General features: G+C 43.2%; 1 protein-coding gene across 1 annotated transcript in view; it reads left to right on the top strand.

Annotated features, from left to right (window-relative positions):
- Positions 1-1,300: 1,300 nt before the first annotated feature.
- The window catches only part of Dapk1 (death associated protein kinase 1), a 180,167-nt gene continuing 154,364 nt past the window's right edge, over positions 1,301-27,103 (top strand). Inside the window, exons 1-2 of the mRNA XM_090329520.1 lie at positions 1,301-1,667; positions 2,519-2,688. Of these exons, the coding sequence (XP_090185646.1) occupies positions 2,627-2,688 (62 nt within the window). The 5' untranslated portion in view covers positions 1,301-1,667; positions 2,519-2,626. The remainder of the gene's footprint in view (positions 1,668-2,518; positions 2,689-27,103) is intronic.

Below are 27,103 nucleotides of genomic sequence, written 5' to 3'. Positions count from 1 at the left end.
CCACTTTCAGCTATTCTGTGTCCATGATACTAAGGAATCAAACCCAGGGCTTCATACATGCTAGGCAAGCACTCTACCACTAGGCCACACTCCTAGTCCTGAAATTATTGAAAAATGGATCAAGAGGTTATGTTTATTCGATGGTTAGGAGGTGTCAGTAGATCAGCATGATCCTCAGAAATGGTGCTTCACATAAGTAGTTACATTTTGTAGCAGTCACATTGTATGCATGTATGTACATACGTATGTATGTATGTATGTATGTATGATCAGTACTGGGTCTTGAACTCAGGGCCTGGTTGTTCTCCCTTTGCTTTTTTGCTGATGGCTGGAACTCAACTACCAGAAAACCTGAAGTGGAACTGAGGCACAAGTGGTTAATTACAGACAAGAGTCTCATGGTCTGTTTTGTTCTGGCTGACTTTGAACCATGATCCTCAGATCTGGCCTCTTGAACAGCCAGGATTACAAGCATGAGCCGTGGATGCCTGGCTTAGTAGCCACATTTTAATTAGAACAAATGAGTTTGTAATTAATTTGAATAAACTTAATAAATGTTATATTTAGCCAAATACATCCAGTGATAGTCATGAAACTAATATAAAGAGATGCATGAAATCTTTGGTATTTTCACTCTGAGTGATGTGTATTTATTTTAGTTGCAGGTTAACTCATTGGGAACTAGCTATATTTCCACTTATCAATAGCCAACAGCGTATCGGCAGCACTAATAAGCTCTTCCCTTCTGGGGCTCTGACATCTCAGTCTCTTCTCACCTTCAGATCTCAGCTCAAAACATCTGTTCCAGGGAGAACCCCATTTAACGCCACCCATCCCGCCACGTTCCCCGCCATTTTTTTGTCCCATTAGCTTGTTTTTTGTTGTGTTTTCTTCTGGACTGACCTCATTTATCAGCTATTTGCTTGCTATCTTTCACATCAGGGCGTAGGTTTCAGCAGGACCGGGAGGTCTAACAACCTGTTTTATTGTCGGTAGTTTCCCCTAGCCGAGTCCGGTGCCTGGTGGCCGCAGGAACGTGCACTTTGGCGGGACCAAGCGATCGCGTTTCTTCCAAAGGCAGCGGCCGTGGTGGCTGGGGGGTGAGCTGGGCAGCCAGCGGCAGGTGGGGTGGCCACGTCCCCCGCGGCTAGCGCCGGGCTCCCCTCCCCCTTCGCCGGGCGGGCGTGGGTGTGGGGCGAGTGGGTGTGTGCGGGGTGTGCGCGGTAGAGCGCGCCAGCGAGCCGCGCCAGCCGAGCGGGGAGCGCGGAGCCGGGCGGAGCCGCGAGCGCAGCGCTTAGTCCGCGCGGCGACCCCGCAGCGCCAGCCCGGCGGGGCAGGTCGGAGGTGGGTGGGCCGCACCGCCAGCCCGCCCGCGGGGTCCCTATTGGCCGCCTGCCTCCTGGCCGCCCTCGCCCCCTGAAAGCGGCGCGGAATAGAGAGGCTGCTCCGGAGGGGGAAATCGAGAGAGCCCGGATCAGAGCCGACGCCGGGGACATTGTTCCCCATCGCGGAAGGGGCACGGAGACCCTCGCGGTCGGCGGGGTTGGAGTCCCCACCCGCGCTGGATCTGCGTCCGCACACGCTCGCTCGCGGTGTCGCGGCGCGGGCGCCCATGGTCGGCCTCCGACAGCGCGCTGGAGTGACCCGGGGAGCCCCTGGGAGCCCGGGTGAGTGGCCGCGCGCGGCGCCCGAGCCCTCCCAGGCCCCGCCGTCCGCTTTTGCTTTCCCCGTGGTTGCTCGGCGGGCTTTGCCCGAGCAAAGCTCCGGGCGACAGGAAGGCCCAGGCTGGGGGGTGGGGAGGAACTTAGCTGGGGGGACTGGGAGGAGGGGGGGTGTAGAGGAGCGCAACCCGCCGGCATCCCCAGTTCCTCAGCCGGGCTTAGAACAGGTGGCGCGGGGCCGGGCTTGGCGCTTTGTGTCGGGGCGCTGGGACTCGGAGCCGGCGGCCGCTCCCTTCTCTCCCCCGCTCTCCCGGGCGGCCTCACGCCGGGTCGGCTGGGTAACGGGGAGAGTCGTCAGGAATGTGCCTCTGGGGACTGCCTGGCCCTCGGAAGGGAAGGTGGCAGAGTGGTGGGAGGTGCGGGAGCCCCGCGGTGGCGCGGGGGTGTCACCGCAGAGCGGGCGAGGGAGATGCTTTCTTCCACCCAGGCGCGTTCCGCCGGGCGCGGGCTTCGTTCTTTCACTGCGCCCCTGGAGGTGGGGAGCTGGGTGGGCGTGTGTGCAGAGAAAGGGGCGGTGGGGAGGCCGGTCATTTCCGGAGCTGCTTTGGAACCCGGTACACAGATCTGCACCTGGGACTCGGGTCTTGGGGTGCGGTGGTACCCATCCTCCCGCGCCCGTGCTGCAGAGCCCCCCTAGCCAGGGTTTAACAAAGAGTGTGAGTCTCCTCCCCGCGGGGAGGGGCAGCTGGGGAGACCGGGGTCTCCGATCGCGTCTTCGATCGGGGGATACATCTACTGGCTTTCGTCATCATCCTCATCGTCGGGATTTTTTTTTCTTTCTTTCTTTTTGTTTTAAGGACTGGAGACTGATGCATGAGGCGCCCACCTTGGAGCAGGAGCGGTGGTGATGGTTTGGGTAGTGGAGCCGAAGCGTGCTGGGCTTTGGTGAGACGTGACAGTCTATCATGACCGTGTTCAAGCAGGAAAACGTGGACGATTACTACGACACTGGCGAGGAACTTGGCAGGTAACGGGGTGGAGGGTGAAGGAAGCGCGCACGCCTCAGACTCGCGAGGATGCATAACGCCTAGGGCAGGGGCCGTAAACAAATGCAGTTTAAATCAGGCACCTCCCTCTCTTCCTTTCAGGAGATGTGCAAATTAGGGGGAAAAAAAGAGTTTCCAACCCAGTGGAGGCCAGGGACCAGAAATGAACTGCCTGACCCAAGAGGGTGGAGGGGAAGCTGTGGCTTAGTGTTCAGTTATTATGCAGAATGTATCGATCAGAATCCCTGGACAGGAACAGATTTAATTGCCCACACTAACTCCTGTTAGCCCTCACCCTTCTGAGACAATGAGGCAGACACCGAGATTCGAACTGCAACTGGAGTTCTGTGTGATTTAAACAGAGTTCAAATTAATTCATAGGCCTTTTGTCTGGTAATATTTTACTTCTAAATTTTCAATGGAACATGTGCAAACATTGGCCAAGGGTAAGTGGCAATTTTCTTGAGGTTTGGGTTAAGCTTGGGTTTTGATATTTTTTTTTCCCCAATCAGGTATTTAATTATTCACTTGGTAGTAGTGGTTGATTTGGTTTCATTTACAATGTTAAATTTTTAACACATCAATGGGAGACTAATGTGGCTATTTGGATTCAGAGCATACTTCCCTGACTGTTGGAACTGATTCATAAGAAAATGTTTCAGTTTCTAGGTAAAGAAAGAATTATTTCTTTGGAAGCAGTCTAAGGACTGCTGCTGCCTGGTTCCCTTGAGCCTTCCACAGAGAAGAAGACTCTGTTTTATGTTAGAACACTCCATTTTTCATACCTCAATTTAAAATTCCACTGTAGTGTATTTGCATTGTGAGCGATATGGGCAAAAAGTATCTTAGACAGAAACTGTATTTATTCAGACAGTATGTTGATTAAAATCTATGTTGTTCTATACCTACCTAATGTCTTCATACCCATGCTTCCTTTTTTTTCATTAAAAGGAAATTAAAAAAAAAATCTTCACATCCAGCCAGACATGGCTTGCTCATGACTGTAATCCTAGCTACTTAGGAGGCAGAGGATTGTGGCTTGAAGGCAATTTGGGGAAGAAAAGCCCATGTGACTACTAGTTAACTGGAAAAAAGCCAGAAGTGGGGATATGGCTCAAGGGGTAGAGTGCCAACCTTGAGTGAAAAAGCCAAGGATGCCGGGTGTCCTGGCCCACGCCTGTAATCCTAGCTACTCAGGAGGCTGAAATCTGAGGCTCACAGTTCAAAGCCAGCCAGGGCACTGAAGTCCATGAGACTATTTCCAATTAACCTCTAAAAAATGGGAAGTGGGGCTTGGCTCAAGGGTAGGGCGGAGGGGCGGTAGCCTTGAGCTGAAGACCTCAGTGACAGCGCCCAGGCCCAGAATTCAAGCCCCATGACCCATAGAAAAAAAAAAAAAAAGAAAAGAAAGAGAAAAAAGGAACAGTGCCCAGGTTCTTAGTTCAAGCCCCAGTATTGACATATACCAAAAAAGTACACTATTATTATGAAAATGGACCTTAGCTAACTTTTCTTTTTCTGAATTAAAAAATTTAAATTATTGTAATTGTTTTTGTTGTTTTCTTTATTGAGTTGGGCTTGAATTCAGGGATTATCCTTGAGCATTTATTTATTTTAATGACTAGCACTCTACCACTTGAGCTACAACTCCTCTTTTGCTTTTTTGGTAGATCTTGGAAATAAAGAGTCTCACACTTTCCTGCCCTAGATAGCTTTGAATTGTGATTCTTAGATCTCAGCCTCCTGAGTAGCTACTATCACAGGCTCTGGCATCTGACTAACAGCAGTCTGTACGTGTTTGGAATTGCTCAAAACAGTGATGGCCCCCTATGCTTAAAAGAGGCTACCTGTTGCAGATTTAGTGAGTGAATGAAAAAGAAAGAAAACCGAATTTCGTGGACACATTTAAGGTTAACATTTAAGAATGTGTGGGTTTAACTGGATTTGAATCATAATTCTGAACTCGATGAGAGGTAGATGGAGTTTTCTTTTGGGACCAGAAAATAAGAAAAGATGAAAAATAGCTTTCAGTTCCATTTTGTAATGTTGCCTGTTTATATACATTATGTTCCAAAGGGAGATGATTTAAATTAAGTGAGATAATTTTCTTTTGGATTATATATGTCACTTATACTTTTTCATGAGTATCTTTTGGTAGAATTATGTGTGAAGAGAAAAAAAAAGTGAAGCCTCCTGTGGTTGGCAGGAGGGTTTGTGATCTTCATTTACTGGTGACAAGGGAAGCTGTCTGGCTCATCTATTGCTTAGCATCTTGCTTTGATTTGGGATATGTCTATGTCTTGTATAATAATTTTATCCTATGCAATGACAACTGACAAATTGTTTACTCAATAATTCATGTGACTTGAAAATTTGAAAGAAGTGCTTCAAAAAACTGGGAGTTGGGTAATTGAAAAAATACTTATAACATCTACTTTACATTGCTGTTGCTTTTGCCAAAAGGTAGTGCAGATGGCTGACTTGCTCTGCAGGACTTAGAAATCCTAGGGTTTTATACCTGCCTTGATATGGTCACTTCCCCAAAGAGAGTCTTGATGGAATTTGTTGGACATGTAAGAATGATGCTATGCATATGTATCGATGTCTTGCATGCCACTGTGAAGACTACAGTGGAGGGAGGAAGGCGTTTACTAGTAGAAAAATGTAAATGGAGGCTCAGTGCTCATTACTTATGCCTGTAAGCTTAGATATTTAGGAGACTGACATATGAGGATCACAGTTCTAAGCCAGCCTGGGCAGAAAAGTCCACAAGACTCTTAAATCCAATTAACTAGCACAAACCCCTGAAGTAAAGCTGTGGCTAAAGTCTTTCCTGAGGTCAAGGCCCAGTACTGATGCAAAAGAAAAGTCAGAAGAAAATACGGTATCAACTTTTACCTTAAGAAAAACAGAGTGTGTGTGTGTGTGTGTGTGTGTGTGTGTGTGTGCAATGTGTACATATGTCTGTGTGTACTGCCTAAGATTTCTGTCACCTGTCAAGGCCCTTACAAAGTACTATGATTGTTGTAGGAATGTTAGGGAAAAATTACATCTTAGTCCCAAACCAAATCTATTACTTGCTAGCTTTTTAAAATTTTGAACATGTCATCAACTGCCATGAGACACCTCGTGTATTTTTTCCATCATTGTTGTGAAAATCAAGTAATCCAATGTGTATAAGCAGAAGAGAATTAAACAAGTAAGATACTAGCCTAGAACTGGCCCTGTAGATGGGTGTTTCTGGAAGGCTAGTAACTTAGTTTGCTTCTTATGGTGCTTTAAGTGTTACCTGTGTATCATTTTGGGTAAAAAGGTCATGGCAGAGATTGGCAGCTGACAGCTTTTCCATTTAGATTCTTTTTTTTTTTTTTTTTTTTTACTGTTTACTTTTATTTTGTGTGTGTATGTGCCCATGCCTGTGCCTTAGACTGAGGGCTCTGGTGCTGTCCTTGAGCTTTTCCACTCAAGGTTGGTCTTCTACCGCCTGAGTGACGGCTCCATTTCTTGCCTTTTGGTTGTTAATCGGAGTTAAGAGTCTCATGGACTTACCTACATGAGCTGGCTTTGAAATGTGATCTCAGCCTCTTGAGTAGCTAAGATTATAAGTGGGAGCCACAGGCAGCCAGCTTCTATTCCGATTCTGATTTTGAGTTTTCTAGCTCTGTTTTCCAGCTGGCATATCTTTCAAACAGATGCACATTTTTCCATTAAACAGGACCCATTCGAGAAGGACCCTGTGTCTGAGGAGGCTGAACAAAGAACCACTTCCATTATGTGCTATATTGAACTTTTCCATCTGTTATGACTCTGGGCTTTTTAAATGGCCTAGGATGCGTTAGAATCTCTTTATCAGTTGGCACTTTAGGCTGGTGGCTCCCACTCTCCCTCTTTAGCTCCAGTTATGGCCATGGGCACCTCTCTGCCCACTGATTTTCTGTGGGACTGGCCTTCACTCCTGTCATGTTGTCTGATGTGATCTAAAGACCTGAGGTCCATTCTTAGAATGTCTTTCTATGATGATATTTTCCCTTTTTAAAAGGGGGACAAAAAACTTGTAAAAGCCATTGCTCTGGCCATGGACATTCTAATAGCCCATTCTATCCATAGTTGACATTACCATTAGTCTTGTATTGCTCCTTGTAGCTGTCCTGTGAGTTCCCACAGGGCATGTTCTGTGGTTAGTTTTCTTGTGGGCCCTTCTCTTCAGGGCATTATGCAGTGCAGAAGAACATCACACGAAGGTGTGAAGTGTCTGGAGAACTAAAGCCCATCTGCAGGCTATATTAAGACTAGAATAAGGGCCCCAGGAGCTCACGCCTATGTTCATAGCTACTCTGGAGGCTGAGATTTGAGGATCGGGGTTTGAAGTTAGCGCAGGCAGACAAATCTGAGAGATTCGTTTTTGTTGTTTGCTTGTTTGTTTTTGGTGGTCATGGGGTCTGAGCATTGTCCCTGAGCTCTTCAGCTCAAAGCTAGTGCTGTATCACATGAAGCCACGGTGCCACTTCCAGTTTTCTGGTAGTTAATTGGAGTTAAGAGTCTCATGGACTTCCTTTCCTGGTTGGCTTTGAACTGCCATCCCCAGATATCAGCCTCCTGAGTAGCTAGGATTTCATGTGTGAGCCATCAGTGCCCAGTTGGAGAGAATCTTTTAACGAGTAAATTCTAATTAACCAGCAAAAAAGCTAGAAATGGAGTTGTAGCTCTATTCGCCTTGAGGGAAAATGCTAAGAGACAGTATTCAGGCCCTGAGTTAAGCTCCTGTACTAGCAACGCCACCCCCCCCCCAAGAAAAAAAAACCCAAAAAACAAAAAAAGGAAAGGATGGATTGAGGATACTAATGTGATGTTAGAGTCAGTGTGCTATGTGTCACCTCAGAACACTTATTTGGAAAGAGGGAGACACCTAGAGACAGTGGCTCCAAATATCCAATCCATACGTAGTACTTAATGTGTTATATTTAACATGTTTTCTGTGTTCCAGCATTTGCCATATTGAATAATAATTGGTTTTTGATTTACTATTCCCATAGTATTGTGACCTTGGACCTACTCATCTGTGTGTGTGTGTGTGTGTATATGCACACATGTACCAGTAATGGGGCTTGAACTCAGGCTTAGTTTGCTTTTCTCACGGTTGCTTTAGCACTTGAACCACTGCTCTACTGACATTTTGCCGCTTAACTAGAGGTAAGAGTCTCATAAACTTCCCTGCCCAGACACTCTGAACTGCAATCCTCAGATCTCGGCCTTCTGAGTAGCTAGATGTGAGCCACTGGTGCCTGCCAGATGTGTATCTTTCAGAATCTGTTTTCTGTGTCACAGCATTTACCATCCTGCATTGTAATTGCTTATTTGTAATTGCTGTTCTTTCCATGGTGCTGTGACCTTGGACCTCCTCCTCATTTTCTGTTTCTAATGCCTAATGAAATACATGGCACTTAGTAGATGCTCAGTAAGTGCATATTGATTCATTGAATCCATCAATATATGGAAATGGCTTTGGAAAAACTATATATTAGGTCTTCTGTGAGTGAAGATGAACACCGAGGGTAGAAAAACTGCTGATTGTGAAACCAGCAACTGATTTGCCTTCTACATTCTCTGTGAAGAACGATAAGAACTCAGCCACCATCTCCACGGACAAGATCAATTCTAAACAAAACCAAGGAAGGGGAGCATGAAATACTTTACATTGGTTTGGATGATGGTTGGAAGCTAATACTTCAAATTTATAACATTCCTCTTTTGGCATAAAAATCCATAGACATTTTAATTGAAGTAAGAAATTCTCTTCAGCTCTGGCAGTCCATGTGTGTGCTTTTGTTGGTTTGCTGAGGGTGGTGGGAGTTAGTCTTATGACTCATGGCACCATGGTGGAGCTAGAAAGATTAAGGCATTTTTTTTTTCTTTTGGTAATGGATTACAGGCCCCTACAGATGGGTATACTAGTTCTTACTAGTAGGGTAGCGCATGCTGGGTAGGACATGCTGAATGTGCTTTCTCTTAAGTGAAAGGGAACCAAGGTGATTAAAAAAAACAATAGTGTTATTATTACTAAGGTGTTGTATAGAGGGGCTACCTCTCATAAGTGAGGTAATGAGCACATTTCTTATTTTGGACAATGTCACCCCTTGTGTATACACATGAGCTGGTACTGGGGCTTGAACTCAAGGTCTTGTGCTTTCCTTTAGCTTTTTCTGCTCTGGAACTTCATCCTTAATTTTTCACCAACTGCCATGCATCCCTAACCTAACGAAGGCTTTGGTACAAATGAAATGAAACATGACCTGAGAAGAGATATATTTCTAATCAGGACACTGGAAACTGTCTGTGGACAGGAGAGGCAATTCCATGTGGACAGAAGGGGCAAGTCCATGGATGTAGGATGCACAGTTGTCCTGGGGGCTTGAACTTGAATGGTCAGTATAGCGCTCTTCTCATTTATATAGTCAGTGTTTAGTCAGGTCAAGTGGCTTTCTCAAAACTTCTGGTTAGTAGGTAACATGAGATAGTCCCAGAACCCTGGCCAGGCTTGTTCCGTTTAACAATGCTGCTTTTTCGAAGCCTCATTAAATTGGTCATTCAGAGGGGTCTTTTGGATTGCTGTTTAATTGCGTCTGCCTCAATGGTATGTTTGAGAGGATGGGATGCAATAAGAACTACTTCACCAAAGGTTTTCACTGGCGGCCCTGTCAAAGCCAGCCTATTCTCAGAATTTATGGAGGCCTATAGGGTGTTCTCAGAATGAGTGGCTTATGCTCTGTTGTTAGAAAAGGACATGGGGCATACTTTTTAGGTCCCAAAGTTAATAGGTTAGCTTTTTAGAAATTTTACAAGACCACATTCATCATTATTTAACTTTTTAGTCTACGAATCTGGTCTCTGTTCACTGGGCCTACATGCTAATGAGCCACAGTTTCTCAGGCCATTGGTGTATGGTTGTTTGGGACTTTATGTGGGGGTGACAGTTACTTCTTTTGCTTTTGATTGTTGGGATAAATGATCATAAGATGCATCCTCTTTTGATCTTGAACATTAACTGCTAATCTAATATTTATTGATAGTATATTTTATGTGCAAGTGTGTGCCAGTATTTGAACTCTGAGCCTGGGTGCTGTCTCTTAGCTTTTTTTTTTTTTTTTTTTTTTTTGTCAAGGCTGTCACATGACTATCTGAGCTACTGGATCACAGCTAGCTTTTTGTTTGATTAACTTGAGGCAATAATCTTATAGACTTTCCTGCCTGAGCTGGCACTGAACCTTTATCCTCAGATCTCAGCCTCCTGAGGAGCTAGAGTAGCAGGCATGAGACACCAGTGCCTGACTAAGTAAAATCTTTTAAGTGTGAAGTTAGTGTGGAGGAAAACAGGTGACATTAGATTGTTGTTCATCCTGTAACTAAAATGGATTTAAAATACCTGTTCTCTGACAAGCATATCTTTCTTTGGTAAAACAAAAGGTTTTTGTTGGCCCAGCTCTTCATTTCATGTGTTTCTTTACAATGAAAAATTCCTAAAAACCGAAACAAGTTTGTGACTTATTTTCAATCCCAGTCTGAAACAACAGAACAGTCATAGGGTTGTATCTAATCTCTGGAGACACCTGACAAGTGTGGGCTGCCGTGACGCATGCTTATCCCTTAGGTCTGTTGTAGGCCATGTTGAGATCTAGGGTGGTTTGTGATCATACTGTGGTTACTTAAATGTTGCCTAATTCAGACAGATAGTCATGAGGCTCTGCTCTTATGTCCTGCTGGTTGGTGTTTCCATGGTGAGCTTGAGGCAACCTAATGTGTACACATGCACACACTTGGAACTGGGGCTTGAACTCAAGGCCTTGCAGGTTCCCTTAGCTTTTCCTGCTCAAAGTTGGCATTTCTACCACTTGACTCCAGCTCCACTTCTAGTTTTGTTTTGATTTTTGTTTTTGGTTTGCTGACTAATTCGAGATAAGAGTCTAAATGGACTTTCCTGCTCTGGTTTGCTTCAAACTTTAATCCTCAGAACTCAGTCTCCTGAGTAACTAGGATTTCAGGAATAATACCTGGGAGGTGCAGAAGGAGGAGAGGTTGGGAGAATATATTTTCCCCCTTTAGAAACAGTTGGATCTAGAAATGTTTGTGCAAATGAATGCTTTGAAAGTCTGATCGCCTGCGTAAAGAATTTATATTGATGATGCTTGTATTCATAGATCAGATTCTTGGCTGGGAAATTTGGCTTCCAGTATAGACTCTATTTTGAGATATATTTTATTTCTATCAAAACTGCCTGATTATTCTTGCTTAAAATATGTGTGGTGAATGATGTTCATTTAAAAGTATTTAAAAATTGTATTAGAGGTTAAGCATCTCCAATCAGAAAATTTGAATTGCTCTAAAACATGAAACTTTGAGTGTCCATATGATGGTTCCAGTGGGAAACAACACAACATGAAACTGCTTTATGCACAAAATTATATTTTAAAAAAGATCAATACACCTGGTACCAGTGGCTCATGCCTATAAACCTAGCTATAATAAATAATCCTTCCTATACAAGAGGCTGAGATCTAAGGATCCTGGTTCAAAATTAGCCAGGCAGGCAGGGAAGTCTGTGAAGTTCTAATAGCCGATTAAAAGCCAAAAAAACTAAAAGTGGAGCTGTGGCTTAAATGACAAGAGTGTTAGCATTGAACACAAAAGCTCAGGGACTAGGCTCAGGCCCTGAGTTCAAGCCCCAGAACTGGCATATACACACACACGCACAGACACACACACACCCCAGAGAGAAAATTGTATAAAATTACTTTCAGGCAGTGTTTATAAGGTGTATGTGAATCAAAGTCAATTTTATATTTAGACTTGGTTCTATACACCAAGTTGTGTAGTTGAAATCCAATCCATTTGTTAAATAAGGGATACTCAGTCTATAAATTTTTACTTACGTTGGAAACTAGTGGCTCCACCTACAATCGTAGCTACTCAAGAGGCTAAGATCTGAGGATCATGGTTCAATGCCAGCTTTGCATGAAAGTCCATGAGACTCTTATCTCCAATTAACTACTCCCCCCCCCCCCCCAAAAAAGCCAGAAGTGGAGCTATGACAAGTGGTAGAACTCTAGCCTTGAGCGTAAATAGAGCCTAGGCCTTGAGTTTGAGCTCCAGGACTTTCTTCGCATTTTTTGAAACCATATAACTTCCCCTTTACCTTCCCTCCTCTCCTCCTTTCTACTCCCCACTTCCTTCTTCTACCCCCCCACCCCTTCCTTTTCATTCCCCCCTATTCACCTCCCCTTGTGCTAAGAATTGAACCTAGACATTATGGAACTACATCTTCAAATCCAATTTTCTGCTTTTAACATAAAGATTGTCAGACTTTTTGAGACCATACCATAGCTCCACTGCATGTTAGCCCATAGAGTACAGTTTTCCAACTGAAAAACAAATGATAGGGCCGGGAACATAGCCTAGTGGTAGTATGTTTGCCTAGCATGCATGTAGCCCTGGGTTCGATTCCTCAGTATCACATACACAAAAAAAGCCGGAAGTGGAGCTGTGGCTCAAGTGGCACAGCACTAGCCCTGAGCAAAAAAGTGTCCAAGAACAGTGTCCAGGCCCTGAATTCAAGCCCCATGACTGGCAAAAAAAAAAAAAAAAAAAAGAATAATCAATGCTGGTAAGGATTAGATTTTCCTCTGAGCTGTCTGTCTGCTTAACCATTCATATGTTTGCCCATGATCAGGATGAATGAGAATTGGCTAAAGGGTAGAGGTACAAACAAAATAAAATGAAAAAAGAAGAAAGAAAAAACAACCAAACAAACCCGAGCGCTCTGTTGGGACCAGTTTGACCAAAGGGGTCAGATTTTAGTGTTGAATCAGTTCTGCTGTTTTTGTCTTCCTTTGAGAAATTATTTTTCCCTCTGTGTACAGCTCAATCCTCTAGCCATCTGTAGTTTATGGGTAAGCAGCAGAAATGTGTATTTCTGGGAAAGTGATGCGGGGTGCGGCCCTTGAACATAACATTGACTAGACTGGGTACTAAGCTTTTCAAAACAAAGCTATAGGCTCCATATCGGTGTGTGGGGTGAGTATGTGTGTATCTTTAAACAACAGCCTTTAAATAACTTTAAACAAGTAACGAACTTCTCAGGTTAGAGATGCTGAATGGCACATAATACACAGAAATCTGGTAAAGCCCAAAGGTGTGAAGAACTGACTTGCTGCCTTAAAAATATAGCTTGAGGAAGTGGGGCTGTGGCTCAAGGGATAGGGCAGTAGCCTTGAGCTGAAGAACTCAGGGATGGCACCCAGGCCTAGAGTTCAAGCCCCACGACCAACCCCTGCCAAAATTGCTCTTGAGCATCCCTGATTTGAAAATCTGAACTCCGAAGTGTTTTGAAGTCCAACTTTTTGAATACTAGGCATATTCAACCCACAAATCTATGCTAATATTCCCAAACTGGAAAAACTGAGATCTAGACTACCTCTGGTCTCATGCATTTTGAATAGGGGGTGCTCAAAATTTAATATTTTACAAATTTGCCAATCAATATAAAGGAAAACAGAGCCTGCCGGAAGGCCTGCCAGAAGGCATTGCTCTCTTGAAGAGAATATAGAGGGTTATCTTCCTAAATGCTCTCTTTGCCTTTTAGAAGATGTAAGATCACATGTGAACTGCTATTAATACTGCCAGAAATTTCCACTGTCATTGTTCTGAGGTGCTCCTCTGGCTTCAGGAGGTGACAAGGTAATTTTTCTCCCGTGTGGCATGCCAAGGGGCTCCTGTCTCTGCTCCTCTGCCACCTGCATTTGGTCATGGTAGGGGCCTTTCTGCTCCTGCCCTCACTAACAGCACTGAGGATGGAAGAGAAAGCTGTTCTAGTTCTTCCATTTAGGATTGATAAGGGCCTGCCAGGAACTTTCTTGTGTACTCTACCTCACTGAGAGCTTCAGTCATCTGACTGGATTGTTTAGGAGAGGAAGTAAGTTGACACAACGGGAATATTTCCCAGGATGAATTTTTTTCTGCTTTCCTCTCCCCACCTGTCCTTTGACTCAGAGAGGTAAGAATGGACAAACACCACAGTAGATTGGGAAATGGAAACCTGGTGGCATAGACTCCCTTGGTTTTACTCATAGTCATTCAGGCCTTGAAGGAGAACATTCACTTAAAGAACATTTCTAACTACTGTTGGACATTTTTGTGTGTGTGTCAGAAGCAACATTATCTTTCATGTAGAGTTTATTTTTTTGTGCCAGTCCTGGGGCTTACTTTGAGGGCCTGAGCTCTATTCCTTCATTTGTCCACTCAAGGCTAGAGCTCTGCCCCTTGAGCTACACCTCTCTTTCTGGCTTTTTGCTGATGAATTCGAGATTATGGTCTCATGGGCTTTTCTGCTTTGAACTGTGATCCTTAGATCTTCCCCTTCTGAGTAGCCAGGATTATAGGAATGAGTCACTGATACCCAGCTCAGTTTATTTATTTATTTATTTTTGCCAGTCCTGGGCTTGAGCTCTGGGCCTGAGCACTGTCCTTGGACTTTCTCAAGGCTAGAGCTCTACCATTTGAGCCTCAGTACCACTTCCAGCTTTTTCCATGTATGTGGTACCGAGGAATTGAACCTGCATCTTCATGCATACTAGGCAAGCACTCTACCACTAGGCCAAACTCTCGGCCTCCCAGTTTACTTTTATTTCTTATTTTTAGGATAGATAGAACCCAAAGCCTAGTGCATGCTGGGTAAGCACTCTACGTTTAGACCTGACCAGTCTTTGCCCGTAGCTTTCTCCAGAGCTGTCTGTATGGATCTTTGCCCTGATCCTTATCCTTTAATTTGGATTAGGTAACTGGCTATTCTCTATTCTTTTTATAATTGGTGTATATGTGTGATTTAGGGCTTCCCCTATTCATTGTGGGATTTTTATGTGGCGAGACATGGCTTTTCATGTCTTTTGAATTGAGACTAATGTTAGTGCACAGTAGGCTTTGTTTGTTTATTTACTGTACAAAGGTTTACAGAGATAGAAATTAGAATAGAAATTGAGTCTGTTTCCCATTCCTGGATTGGTTGTCATTTATAAATGAAAGTTCTGGAAGTGAGAGGGCTTGTGTGCCTTGTTATCCCATGGTAAAGAAGAAAATGGCAACAAGCCAGGGAGAGAAAGCTAGTAGAAAACTGATCCTGCTCTCTTATAACAGCCCTCTGACAGGATAACTAACCCACACCTAGGAGAATGATAGTGATCCTTCATAACATATCCCAGTAAGCCTCAAATTCATGTAATGTTACGCTTGTAATAACGCTTCAATACCAAATTCAGAGGGGACATTCAAACCATCATAGAGCCCCTGGTACTTGACCCTGGAATAGTCAGTCCTGTGAGACTCAGTTTTCTTATCTATAAAGTGGCCACAGTAATAGCTGGCAGCTTCCCAAAGATGTTGGGAGTATATAAAGGATCTGTGTAAAGTGCTTAGCACACACTGCTAGGCACATAGTAGGTGCTCAAGAAGTCTTCCTCCCCCCATACCAAATTGCTGGTCATGGAGCCTGAGTGCTGTTGCTAAGTTTCTTTTGCTCAAAGTTATCTCTCTAGAGTCATAGTGCCAGTTCTGTCGTTTTCTGCCAGGGCTGGCTTTGAACCATGATCCTCAAATCTCAGTCACCTGAATAGCTATGATTATAGGAATGAGCCACCAGTGTATAAGACAGGAAGAGTGAAGGAGAGGAGAGAAAAAGGCTAGGCTGGAAGTTTCTGTGTCTGTTCTTGGATTTGTTCCTTATTTACATATCCAATTTCTAGCTTGGGTTCCCTTCCTCTCTACTCTATCCTTAACTCCTTCTTTTTTACCCCTTCTCTTTCCTATTTGGGCTTATCTCCTTCTCTCCCCTCCCTCCTTCCCTCCCTCCCTCCCTCCCTCCCTCCTTTCCTTCCGTCTGCTGGTTCTGTGGCTTGAACTCAGTGCATTTCATTTTCACTTTGAAATGCTTGTTCATATCTGGTGTTAATTCACTTGAGTCATGCCTCTAGTCCTGCTTTTGCTAGGTAGAGATGAAATCCTGTGGAATTTTTTTTTCCTGGGCTGGATTTTGAGCCACAGTTTCCCATATTTTAGCCTGTAGCCTAATTGATATTACAGATGTGAGCCACCTTGCCAGGTTCTGATTAAATTTTCTAGATGTTCATGCCTGTCTCTTTGGACTCAGCCTTCTCTGCTGAGCCCTCAGATTCCATTTTTGGCCTGGGCTTCCTCAGTGAGTCCTCTTGCTAGGTACTGGTTTGTTCTTGGAAATACCTAGGCTATGAATTTAGCTTTGCATTTGAAATGGAAGCTGCTGGAGGTGGAGCTTAGAAAAACATGGGAAGCGGTATCAATGGTTAAGAAGTAATATACTCGCTACATGACCATATAACTGTAACCCCTCAACACATCACCCTGACAATAAAATTTACAAAAAGAAAGAAAGAAATACCTTTTACACAGTTCATCCAGCCCAGAGGAGGGGAGCTTGTCAGCTAGGAAGATGTATTTAGATGACAAGGGGTGTACTTAAGGAGCTCAGACAGCTGAGCTGCACTGCCGTTTGTTGCGAGGACTGTGTGGAAACACTGAAGAGTGGACATCCTGGCATGATAACAGACTTAATCTTAAGTTTCCACAGATCGATTTCAGGTGTTGAGTTTATATTGGAAGTTAAAAAAAAAATTACCCCGTGTCCAAATAATGAAGCTACAAGTCTGATCAGGGAGAAAATGATTGATTTTTTAAATTATGGATCTCGTTGGAGAGAGGAATCTGGAGTGAGTTGCTGCAGAATGAGACACAAACGACATGTGGCAGATCAGTCGACTCCCTTCATTTCCGACACATACACATTTGAGATGTGACTATGGGTGCTTGGCCAAGACAGAGCTGTTTATGCCAAGAAAAGCTTATTAGATTGGTGGCTGAAAGGCGGGATTGTTAAAGGCTTGCTTAATGGCCAGATTTTGCCAGCTGCTGCGGGAAAATGTCCACTTACACATCTCAGTGCTCTACTTGTGTGCCTGGAGTAGGGTCTGTGGGTTTGAGGAACATGATTCTTTTGGCCCTTTGAGTGGATCTCTTTAGTTAATAAAATTGACACGAGGCTTATACAAACTTTGGATAAAATACCAAGGAGTGAAGATGGTAAATTAATGAATAGGCAAAGTAAATAAAGCTTTTAAACAAAACTGATTTTTCTTTTTTCCAGTCCTGAGGCTTGAACTCAGGGCCTGGACACTGTCCTTAGACATTTTTTGCTCAAGGCTAGCACTTTGCCACTTGAGCCACAACACCAATTCCAGCTTTTTCTGTGTATGTGGTTCCATGGAATTGAACCCAGGGCTTTGTGCATGCTAGGCAAGTACTCTACCACTAGGCCACGCTTCCCACCCTAAAACTGTGATTTGAACTGTAGTCTTTGTACCTTGTTTGATCATTCATTTAAATTTGGCTGCCCATCTGAATAAAGTGGCATGTTCAGGGTGTTGGCGTCCAGGGTGCTGGACCTAGAATCTGTATACACACACACACACACACACACACACACACACACCCCACACACACAACTTTGATAAATTCCACAGGGCTAGGATTATAGAACATTTGCTTAGTAAGTACAAGACCCTGACTCCAGTCCCAATCACTGGAGAAGCAACAGCAACAAAGTGAGTGTGGGGGATTTGAGCAAGGAGAGACCATTCTGACTTGAATAATTCATCCATTCATCATCCATCCATCCATCCATCCATCCATTTATCCCGATTGGTTTTGAAGGATATAAAAATGTAAGCATCGGGCTCAGGTACAGATAGCTATGTGTATTTCTTATTTTATTTTATTTTATTTTATTTTATTGTATTTAGTAAAAGGGTTACATGATATTTGCCAGATAGAAGGTGCATTAATTCACATACATTGATACCCTTTCACATGTAGCTATGTGTCCAAGCTATGCTTGGACATTGTCTTAACAGAGAAGTGGGAAGAAATTTGTAACTAGTGCAGTGTTGCTCATGATATGTCCAATATGTGCTTCGTTATTTGCCGCCTCTCCATCGGAATCTCCTTGACACTAATGATAGTGTGGATGTCATATTGGGGTCTCCACTCCAGCTGTGATGAACAAATATTAACAGCATTGCTATGTGTGTGTGTGTGTGTGTGTGTGTGTGTGTGTGTGTGTGTGTTCAGAATCCTTCTCTCCAGTGGAAACCACTTGATTTCACCATCAAGACAGATGTGTGTTGAGGAGTGCTTGTCACCTCACTAGGCAAGAAAAATGCCCTTGAACTTCCTCTGGAATGAGCTGAACTGAATGTATTAACTTTGGGTGTCCAGAGCTGGGGCTGGGAAGGGACTGGGCTGTCAGATGGTTTGTGTACAAGTAAAAGGTCTGATTTTAGTTACTCTTTCCCCTGACTTGCATGGGCTGCCTGGAGTACGTGGCCTGCTAGGTCCAAAGATCTGGGCTGTACGGTGTAGAGAAGTTGTCTGCGGCCTGACACTCACACCTGCTATAGCAGCTGATATGTGGAATCACTGTCTGCCTTCTTGCTCCTCACCACTGTGACTGCGTTCCAATTAATGGTTTGTATGGTGATTTGAAGTGTCTTTCTCTTTCTCTGTCTTAAAACTGGATCTATCTAGGAAATGAAAAGAAGAGGCTTTCTTTCCTTGCTGTTTTTGTTTTGTGTGTTTATCTGTCTTTGGGAGGGTAAGGAAAGGCACAGAAATGGAGGGACAAAGGGTGAACAAATGCAGCAGTGGTACTCATTAAACACTATGTCGAAATCAAACTGTACAACTTGTGAGGATGGCAAGGGGAGGGTGGGGAACTGGGAGAGAAAGAGAGGGAAGGGGTTGTCCAAAAAAAAAAATACTCTTTACCTGACTTATGTAACTGTAACCCCTCTGTACCTCACCTCTAATAACAATAAAAACATTTTTTAAGAAAACAGACTATTATCATATCAAACAGATAAACTAGCCCTTTAGTGCCCTACTGTCTCCACTGTGCCTGCAGTACTTTTTGCCAGTCCTGGGGTTTGAACTCAGGAACTGAGTACTGTCCTTGGGCTTTCTCAAGACTCAAGCTCTACCACTTAAGCTGCAGCACCACTTCTATGTATGCCTTTTTTATGTATGTGGTACCGAGGAATCGAACCCCAGTCTTCATGCATGCTAAGCAGGCACTGTACCACTAGGTCAAACTCCTGGCCCCCATTGGGTATTTTTGAGATACAATCTTGTTTTTGTTTGGGGCCAGCTGGATGTCAATTCCTTTTTTTATGCTTTTTGCTTGTTATACTGGAATAAAAGGTATTCACACTGATCTCTGCTTTTTCGGGAAGGAGATGGAATCTCATGAATTTTTTTTTTTCTTTTGCCTATGCTGACCTGGAACCAGAATCTTCCTGATCTGAGCCTCCAGTGTTGCTCATTTTATAGGTCATGTGCTATTGCACCCAGCTGTTAATTGAGATGGGGGTCTTGTGGGCTTTTCTTTTTTTTTTTTTTTTTGCTTAGTTTGGCCTCAAACCCCAATACTATTGCCCAAACTTCTGAGTTGCTAAAATGACATGTGTGCACCACCATACTTGGCTTCTTAGTGAATGTTTCAATAATGAAGTAAATACACCTTCTATCTGGTGAATATAATATAACCCTTCTATTAATTACAATAAAAAAATTTTGAAAGGGTATCAATGTATGTGAATTAATGCACCTTCTATCTGGCAAATATCATGTAACCCTTTTACTAATTACAATAAAAAAATAAAAAAATAAAATGTATATGAACAGAAAAAAATTTTAAAAATTGCTTTGAATAAATTGAATGAAGGGTTCAAATCATTTGTTGGTTACATTTAACAGAGACGAGAATGAAGCTGGACAAATAAATTAGAGTCAAAAGAAAGTGCCTCAGTGCCACAATTTTAGAGCTTTGCTAATCCACAAGTGATTGTGGAATTGTTAGTTGTGAATGTATTACAGAGAGAACCCAGCTTTCAACTGTGTCTTAGCAATTGAATATCCCCACTGGGAAAGCGTTGGTTGATCTGATTTCTCTAAGGTCATTCTACACATGGGATATGATGATGTTCTCTTGAAGGGAACCCATTACCTCATGAATAATGCGCTAAACTGAGCTTTCAAGTCAGCTACTCTGTACAATTTCTTGCAACTTATTAGCTGGATGGAATTCCTCAGACTATTTCAGGGATTGGAAAACTTTTTTTTTCCCCTTCAATGATTGGTCTCAGGATTTCTCTTGCAACACCCTAGAATTCTCCCTGAAAATTTCTGGCCTTGTGATTTCCGTTGCAGCAACCTATTAGACTGCTAGAGTTTGAAAACAGTACAGATAATCTGTTCCACTGGGTGTGGTTGTATGCTAATAAAAACAGGCTGTTGCATGTATTCACCCGTGGGCCACAGCTTGCTGATGTCTACCTTGTTTTATTGATACAACATCAAGGATTACAGAGGCTAGATCATTTGATTTGCAAAACGTATAAGAGACTGAGAGCTGATATCCAAAGGAGTCTCATCTGGCAAGGAGATCCATGCTCTTTCCTTCTCATCTTGTTTCTCATAAACATGTAAGCTTGTGTGGATGACCTCAGGATGACAAATTGGGGGCCAGTGAAGGGAGCAGTAGAAAGTCAGAGTTTGGCTTATCAGGACTGTGAAGCTATCCAAAAGCATAATAAGTGTGGGACAATTCCTGTGACATTCGAGGGGTTGGCACGGAGCACCTAAATGTCTAGGAGTTTGAGTAGGGATCCTAGTTGGAGAGGAAGCTACCTGACCACCTCTGAGGATGGTCAGCAACTAGAACTATGTTTTTTAGTGCCAATACTTGGGCTCGAACTGAGGGTCAGGGTACTATCTCTGCATCTTTATACACTCAAGGCTGGCACTCTACTACTTGAGACATACTTCCCATTTTCAAGCTTTTTCCTGGAGAGTCTTATGGACTTTTTTTTTTAAAACCTGTCTGGCTTTGAACCTCCATCCTCAGCTCTTAGCCTCCTGAGTAGCCAGGGTTCCAGAGGTGAGTCACTGCTCTCAGCAGTGTCTTCTACTTTTTCCACCATGTCCTTCTGCAGGGGTTACCATGTTTCTCCCAGTCTCAGGGTTTACTCTGCTGATCCATTTCTGTCTTCCCCACGGCTTCCAGATAACCAGTGATCACTCTAGGTTCCTTTCCCACACTCAGTTGAGTTCCCAGGTAGATCCACAGAACAGATCATTCCAGACAGCTCATCCTCATGGGAGAGGGTAGCACAGGTGAACTGTCTCTGGCTGCCAGCAGCCAGTGTGAACACTAGCTGAACTTGCTTCAGCAACTGTCTTTGTCTTTGTATAGAATTTGGGATTGTCTCCAATACTGCATTTTTTTTGTTTCCCCACTGGGTACTGCCAGATCACAGCATGGGATCCCTACAATGGTAATCTGTCTGGAATCTGAGCCCTCTACTGAGGGTTAGCCTGGTTCTGAGCCACCAAACAGCCACCATTCCTGCCTCTCCTTCCTTTTTGAGCTGGCTGTGAGTCAAGGCCAGGACTCACTTGTTTCTGTTTCATATTGGCTTCCTGTTCTGCTTTTCATGAGTTGACACCCCCCACACCTACCCATCCCCTCCTCCCCATACTGGTACTGGGGCTTGAATATATGGTCAGGGCACTTCCCATTAGCTTTTTCTTTCAAGGTTGGTGCTCTACCACTAGAGCTATAGTTCCACTTCTGGCTTTTTTTTGCTGGTCACTTGGAGATGAGTCTCACAGACATTTTTGCCCAAGCTGAATCAGGATCCTCAGATCTCAGCCTCTTGAGTAGCTAGGATTACAGGCTTAACTCCTACTTTTTAATCAGTGCTAGATAACATCTTGCTTTTAATTCTTCTCTTTGGTTTAGGCCCCCGATTTCTGCTTTCTTAGCTGAGTATTGCATGGCCAGCTTTCTCAGCTATCTCTTCCTCTTGGAGGGTGGAGAACTTTAAAGGCATCTTTCGTCATCCTCTCGGATTAAGAAGGCTTCCTACCCTGTCTGCAGACCCCTGGGGGGTGAGCATTGTCCTAGAAGTGGATGGGAAAAGCTGGGGTTGTTTGTCATGGTGCTGTGGAAAGGTAAGTTTGCTGGCAGCAATCTGGATTCCTCCCAGACCAAGGTTATGAGATGGCCCGAACACCAGCACCATCTGGGAACCACGAGGAGCTCATGGCATGCCTAGGCTGAACTGATATAGCGCATGCCACGTTAGAGAAAGAAATACCAGGATTTCTCTCTTGCATCCTATCCCCTCCCCTCTTTCCCTTCCCTTGCTGGCACCATTCACCTCTCAAACATAACAGGAAACTCCTGCAGGGAGCAAGGCCGGCTGTTTGAAGAGCAGATTGGGTGGGGAGGAAGGGTGGTCAGAATCAGGCATCCTCTGGTGACAGTGGGGGCTGATAATGGGTTTGCAGTGTTATTGTTTCCTCTGTTGGTTCAGGTGAGCCTCTTATCCACAGTGTACTTCTAGTTTCATCCTTTCCTTTCCTTTTTTTGGGTGCTGGTACTGAGGCTTGAACTCAGAGCCTAGGCAGTGTCTCTTAGCTTTTATGCTCAAGGCAGGTGTTCTACCACTTGAGCCCTAGTTCTGCTTTAGTTTTTTTTTTTTTTTGTATTTAATTGGAGATAAGAGTCTCAGGGAGTTTACTATGTAGGCTGGGTTTGAATTTGAATCCTCAGATCTCTGCCTACTAAGTAGCTTGGATTCTAGGCTTGAGTCATTGGTGCCCAGCTTACTTCTGTGTGTGTGTGTGTGTGTGTGTGTGTGTGTGTGTGTGTGTGTGTGTGTATGTGTGTGTCATGAACTTCAAGGTGTCACAATTCATTTGCTTCCAGTATCTAACAAGAAGATGGTCTTTTTGGGAGTACTTGTCCTTTAACTTGTTATGTAACCATAACATTTTGGAGTAAACAACCGTAACCATAATACTTGTGAGTTGTAAAGGTAGCACAACTTCATTCAGTTCTACTGCTGGGCATATAATACAGAGAAAATGAAGACTGTATGCTGAAGAGATAGCCGCAACCTCTTCTGCTGCTGCACTGTTTACAAGAATCAAGATAATGGAAGCAATGTAAATGTTCATCAATGGATGCATGGATGGGGAAAATGTAGCCTACACTGCATCCCTGACATCTGTGGGATTGGATTCAAGATCTCCTGCACATAAAAACAACAACAACAGTAACACCCGGAGTATACAAGTCCCCAGAGGTACTGTAATATTTGCACCTAACACGCGCACATCTTCCTGCATACTTGGAATCATCTTCAGATAACTTGTAATACAGATGCAATGTAAACAGTTACACGTATTGTTTAGGGAATAATGACAAGAAAAAAAAAGTGTTCATTTTCTTGAAAAGAAGCAACCACATAGACAGGAATACATTGGTTCCATTGATTGATTCTGTTGCCTTGGAAAGGCACAAATCATTGAATCATTTCTAAAGACGTAGTATTTGTACATTGTTTGTACATATTGCCATCTTTAGATGGACTCTCTGCTGGTGACTGACTCCTTTCTTCTGCGTAAGGGGAAATAGTCTTCCAGATTCGATTTTTCCATGACTCAGCCAGTGAAGGTTTGTGAGAGAGAAACATACATCTGTGGCAGAACCTGAGACTCATCACACCTTTCCTTGGCCTAGTGTTTTGTTTTGTTTTCTTCTTTCTATCTGCAGTTTTCATTTTAAGATGGAACTCCAAGGGGCTGTGTTAACCTTTCTCACCTCTGTCTTACTTACTGCCATCAGTTAGCTGGTCATGTCAAATCTCACTGTCTTTTAATGATGCTAATTTTTAGTAAATTTTAATTATTCTGAGTGTGCCCAGAAAGGTGCATGATGGGTTATGAAAGGGTTAGCATTTAATCATGGGTTGAAATGCCATCTATAGGATGTACTCGGAGGATTCAGGGAGAAGACAGGAAGGATTCCAGCAGAATGGTGTGAATGAGTTGAGATTGATGGGAAGTGGGTTTCTGGTGCTGAGATTCTGGGAGCCTTGCCAGCTTTACAAGGTGAGAATTAGCCTTTCTGGCACTTGGGGAGGGAGCAAGGAATCACTGCTGTGAACTGTGACAGGATCTGGGGAGAACCTAGCAGCCCTGGTCAGAGAGGACAGGGTCAACAGGGGACAGAACCATTGCCAACCTCATTTCACATTCATTCATTCATTCATTCATTTGTTGGGACACCCTTCCCCCCAGTCATGAGGAAGGAAAGGAGGACATGAATGTAGTTGCTTGAAAGCCAAAGCCTTGTAGAAAGTTGTTTGGAGCCCCTTCCATAGGGAAGGTTAGGATAGTGATAACAAATTTGGGGCTTATTTGATTGGTTTTCGATCTTTGTAGTCAAGGGTTTATTTTATGTTTCTTGTATAGGTTGGGAAGTCAAGAGTTCAAGACAGTAAGTTATAACTCAGTGGTGGATTGAGAAACCTCCAAATCCAAATTCCAAATGTTCTCAGATCTGAAATTTAGCTATTTTTTTTTTTCCTACAGAACACTTTCATTGATTTTTTTGTTGTTGTTGGTCATAAGACTTGAACTCTGGGCCTGGGTGTTGTCCCTGAGCTCTTCAGCTCAAGGCTACCACCCTGTTCCTTGAGCCACAGTGCCCTTCTGGTTTTCTCATGGTTAATTGGGGATAAGAGTCTCACGGACTTTAATGCCTGGGCTGGCTTCGAACTTTGATCCTCAGATCTCAGCCTCCTGAATAGCTAGGATTACAGGCGTGAGCCTGTCTAATTTTATGGTTTATTTTAGTACCAAACTAAGATGATCAATTTTGAAGAATAAGGGGTCTAAATATCTGTTTTTGGACAGGTCTCTTTATACTTTCTGCAATTAGATAGTATGTTCATGTAGTTTAAAAGCCAAAGAGGATATCTTTCTACCCTCTCATGACTAGTTTCTTCTTATGGTCTTTCTAGATTTACCCTAGTCATACTTGAGTCAATAAAATTGTAAACAAATATTTTTTTATTTGGGGGGAAGGGGTGGGGAAGGGGTTGACTATGGGACTTAAACTCAGGGCCTGGATGCTGTCCCAGAGCTAGTGTTTTACCACTTGAGCCACAGCTCCACTTCTAGAGTTTTCTGAGTAGTTCATTGGAAATAAGAGTTTCACAGACTTCTCCCTCAACTGGCTTTGAACTACAACCCCTAGATCTCAGCCTCCTGAGTAGCTAGGATAATAGTTGTGAGCCACTGGTGCCCAGGTAGCATTTCTTTGTTTTTGCTGCATGTATTCTGTGATTTTATGTTATTTTTTAAAATGACAGTACCTCAAGCCCTTGTGCTCTGTTTCTGTGCTTTTTCACTCAATGCTGCCATTTTATTACTTTAGCCACAGGTCCAGTTCCTGTGATACATTATTACTTTTTGCAGCTCACAGTGAGTGAAATTATTCCATTACTGTATGAAAAGAAATGATCTTTTCCTATTTTATTCATTGATTAAATCTTTTCCCTATCTATGCATGTTTAGAATTATTTTCTAATTGTTTAATAATACATAGTTCTGTAAAGAATTGGCATATAATGTTGAACTTATCTGTAGATAATGTCGCTAGCAGTAGAATTGCTGGGCTTAAGAGTATATGCACTTGGGCCGGGAGTTTGGCCTAATGGTAGAGTGCTTGCCTAGCATGCACAAAGATCCAGGTTCGATTCCTCGGTACCACATATTCATAGAAAAAGCCAGAAATGATGCTGTGTCTCAAATGGTACAGTTCTAGCCTTGAGAAAGACCAAGGACTGTGCTCAGGCCCTGTGTTCAAGGCCCAGGACTGGCAGGAAAAAAAAAGTGCGCTTCCCAGGCGCTGGTCTCTGATGCCTGTAATCTTGTAATCCTCGCTACTCAGGAGGCTGAGATCTGAGGATCATGGTTCAAAGCCAGCCCACATGAAAGTCCATGAGACTCTTATCTCTAATTAACCACCAGAAAACCGGATTGACCCTGTGGCTCAAGTGATAAAGCTCTAGCATTGTGGTGAAAAGCTCAGGGACAGAGTTCAAGCCCCGTGACTGACAAAAAAAAATAGAGTGCACAGACCTTGTCATGCTTCCAGTGTGGCTTCATTATTATTGTTTTTTTTTGTTATTATTATTAATAGAAAATAAGTTAGTTTACTAAGCTTTCTTCATTCCCTTAGCATTTAGTTCTTGCCACATAATACAGTTTTACTAATTTTTGCCATATGAATAGGTGTAAATATCTTTTTATTCAGTGTCAGGGTTTGAACTCTCTTGCTTGCTCTGACTGATTGGTTGGTGTTCCATTACTTGAACCATGCCTCCAGCCTGACTTTTTTACTAGCTATTTTGGAGATGGAGTGTCACAGCCTTTTCTTCCTAGCACAGGTTTGAGCCTCTGTCCTCTGGAGCTTAGTTTCTCACATAGCTAGGATTACAGGAGAGAGCCATCACCACCACTCAGCAAGTATAAAAATGTTCAAGAACTGTGTTTACTGTTGTGAGCTTTCTATTTTCTATTTGCTTGTTTTTCTGTGGCTTTGTGGACTTTTATTTGTAAGCTCTTCATATATTAAAAGTAGTGTTTATATATCTTTTATTCAGGCTATCATTTTGTCTTTTGATATTTCTAATGCCTCCTCACATAAATATTTTGTATTATGTCAAAGCATACATCACTTAAATTTACTATTTCAAGTCAGCTTGCTTGCTTTTTTGCCTGCTTGTTTCCTCCCTCTCTCCTTCCCTTCCTCCCTGTCTCTATCTCTGTCTCTGTCTCTCTGACTCTGCCCCCCTCTCTTTCTTCCTTTCATGTGTGTGTTGGAATTGGGTCTTGAATTCAGAGACCCACATTCTTTTTCCACTTAAGCTGGTGGGGTTTTGTTTTGTTGTTTGTTTTTTGCCAGTCAGGGCCTGAGCACTGTCCTTGGACTTTCTCAAGGCTAGGGCTCTACCACTTGAGACTCAGCACCACTTCCAGCTTTTTTCTATGTATGTGATACTGAGGGATGGAACCTGGGTCTTCGTGAATGTTAGGCAAGCACTCTAGCACTAGGCCAAACTCCTGGCCCTAAGTTTTGTCTTTAAAGATTTTATTAACACTGATTTTTACATCATATTTCAAATCTCACGTTTAACAAGTATTCAAGAAGGAAATTTCTATATGCCATCACTGGCACATAGATTTTAGAACATAATTAAAATTAAGCTGAGGGTTTGTATGTCAGAGATCCATATCAATCTATAAAATATAACATTATGTCTATAGAGTATATATCCCATCATAGATTTTTATGTCTATGGAGTTATGTTTATATCCAAGACTACGTCCATGACCTTGGGCAAGAGT

This window comes from Megascapheus bottae, chromosome 3 (genome assembly GCF_031878675.1).
Source record: "Megascapheus bottae isolate mThoBot1 chromosome 3, mThoBot2.hap1, whole genome shotgun sequence".
NCBI classification, from domain to species: domain Eukaryota; kingdom Metazoa; phylum Chordata; class Mammalia; order Rodentia; family Geomyidae; genus Megascapheus; species Megascapheus bottae.
Note: the sequence above shows the minus strand (reverse complement) of the source record. Positions and strands in the feature narration are given on the sequence as shown.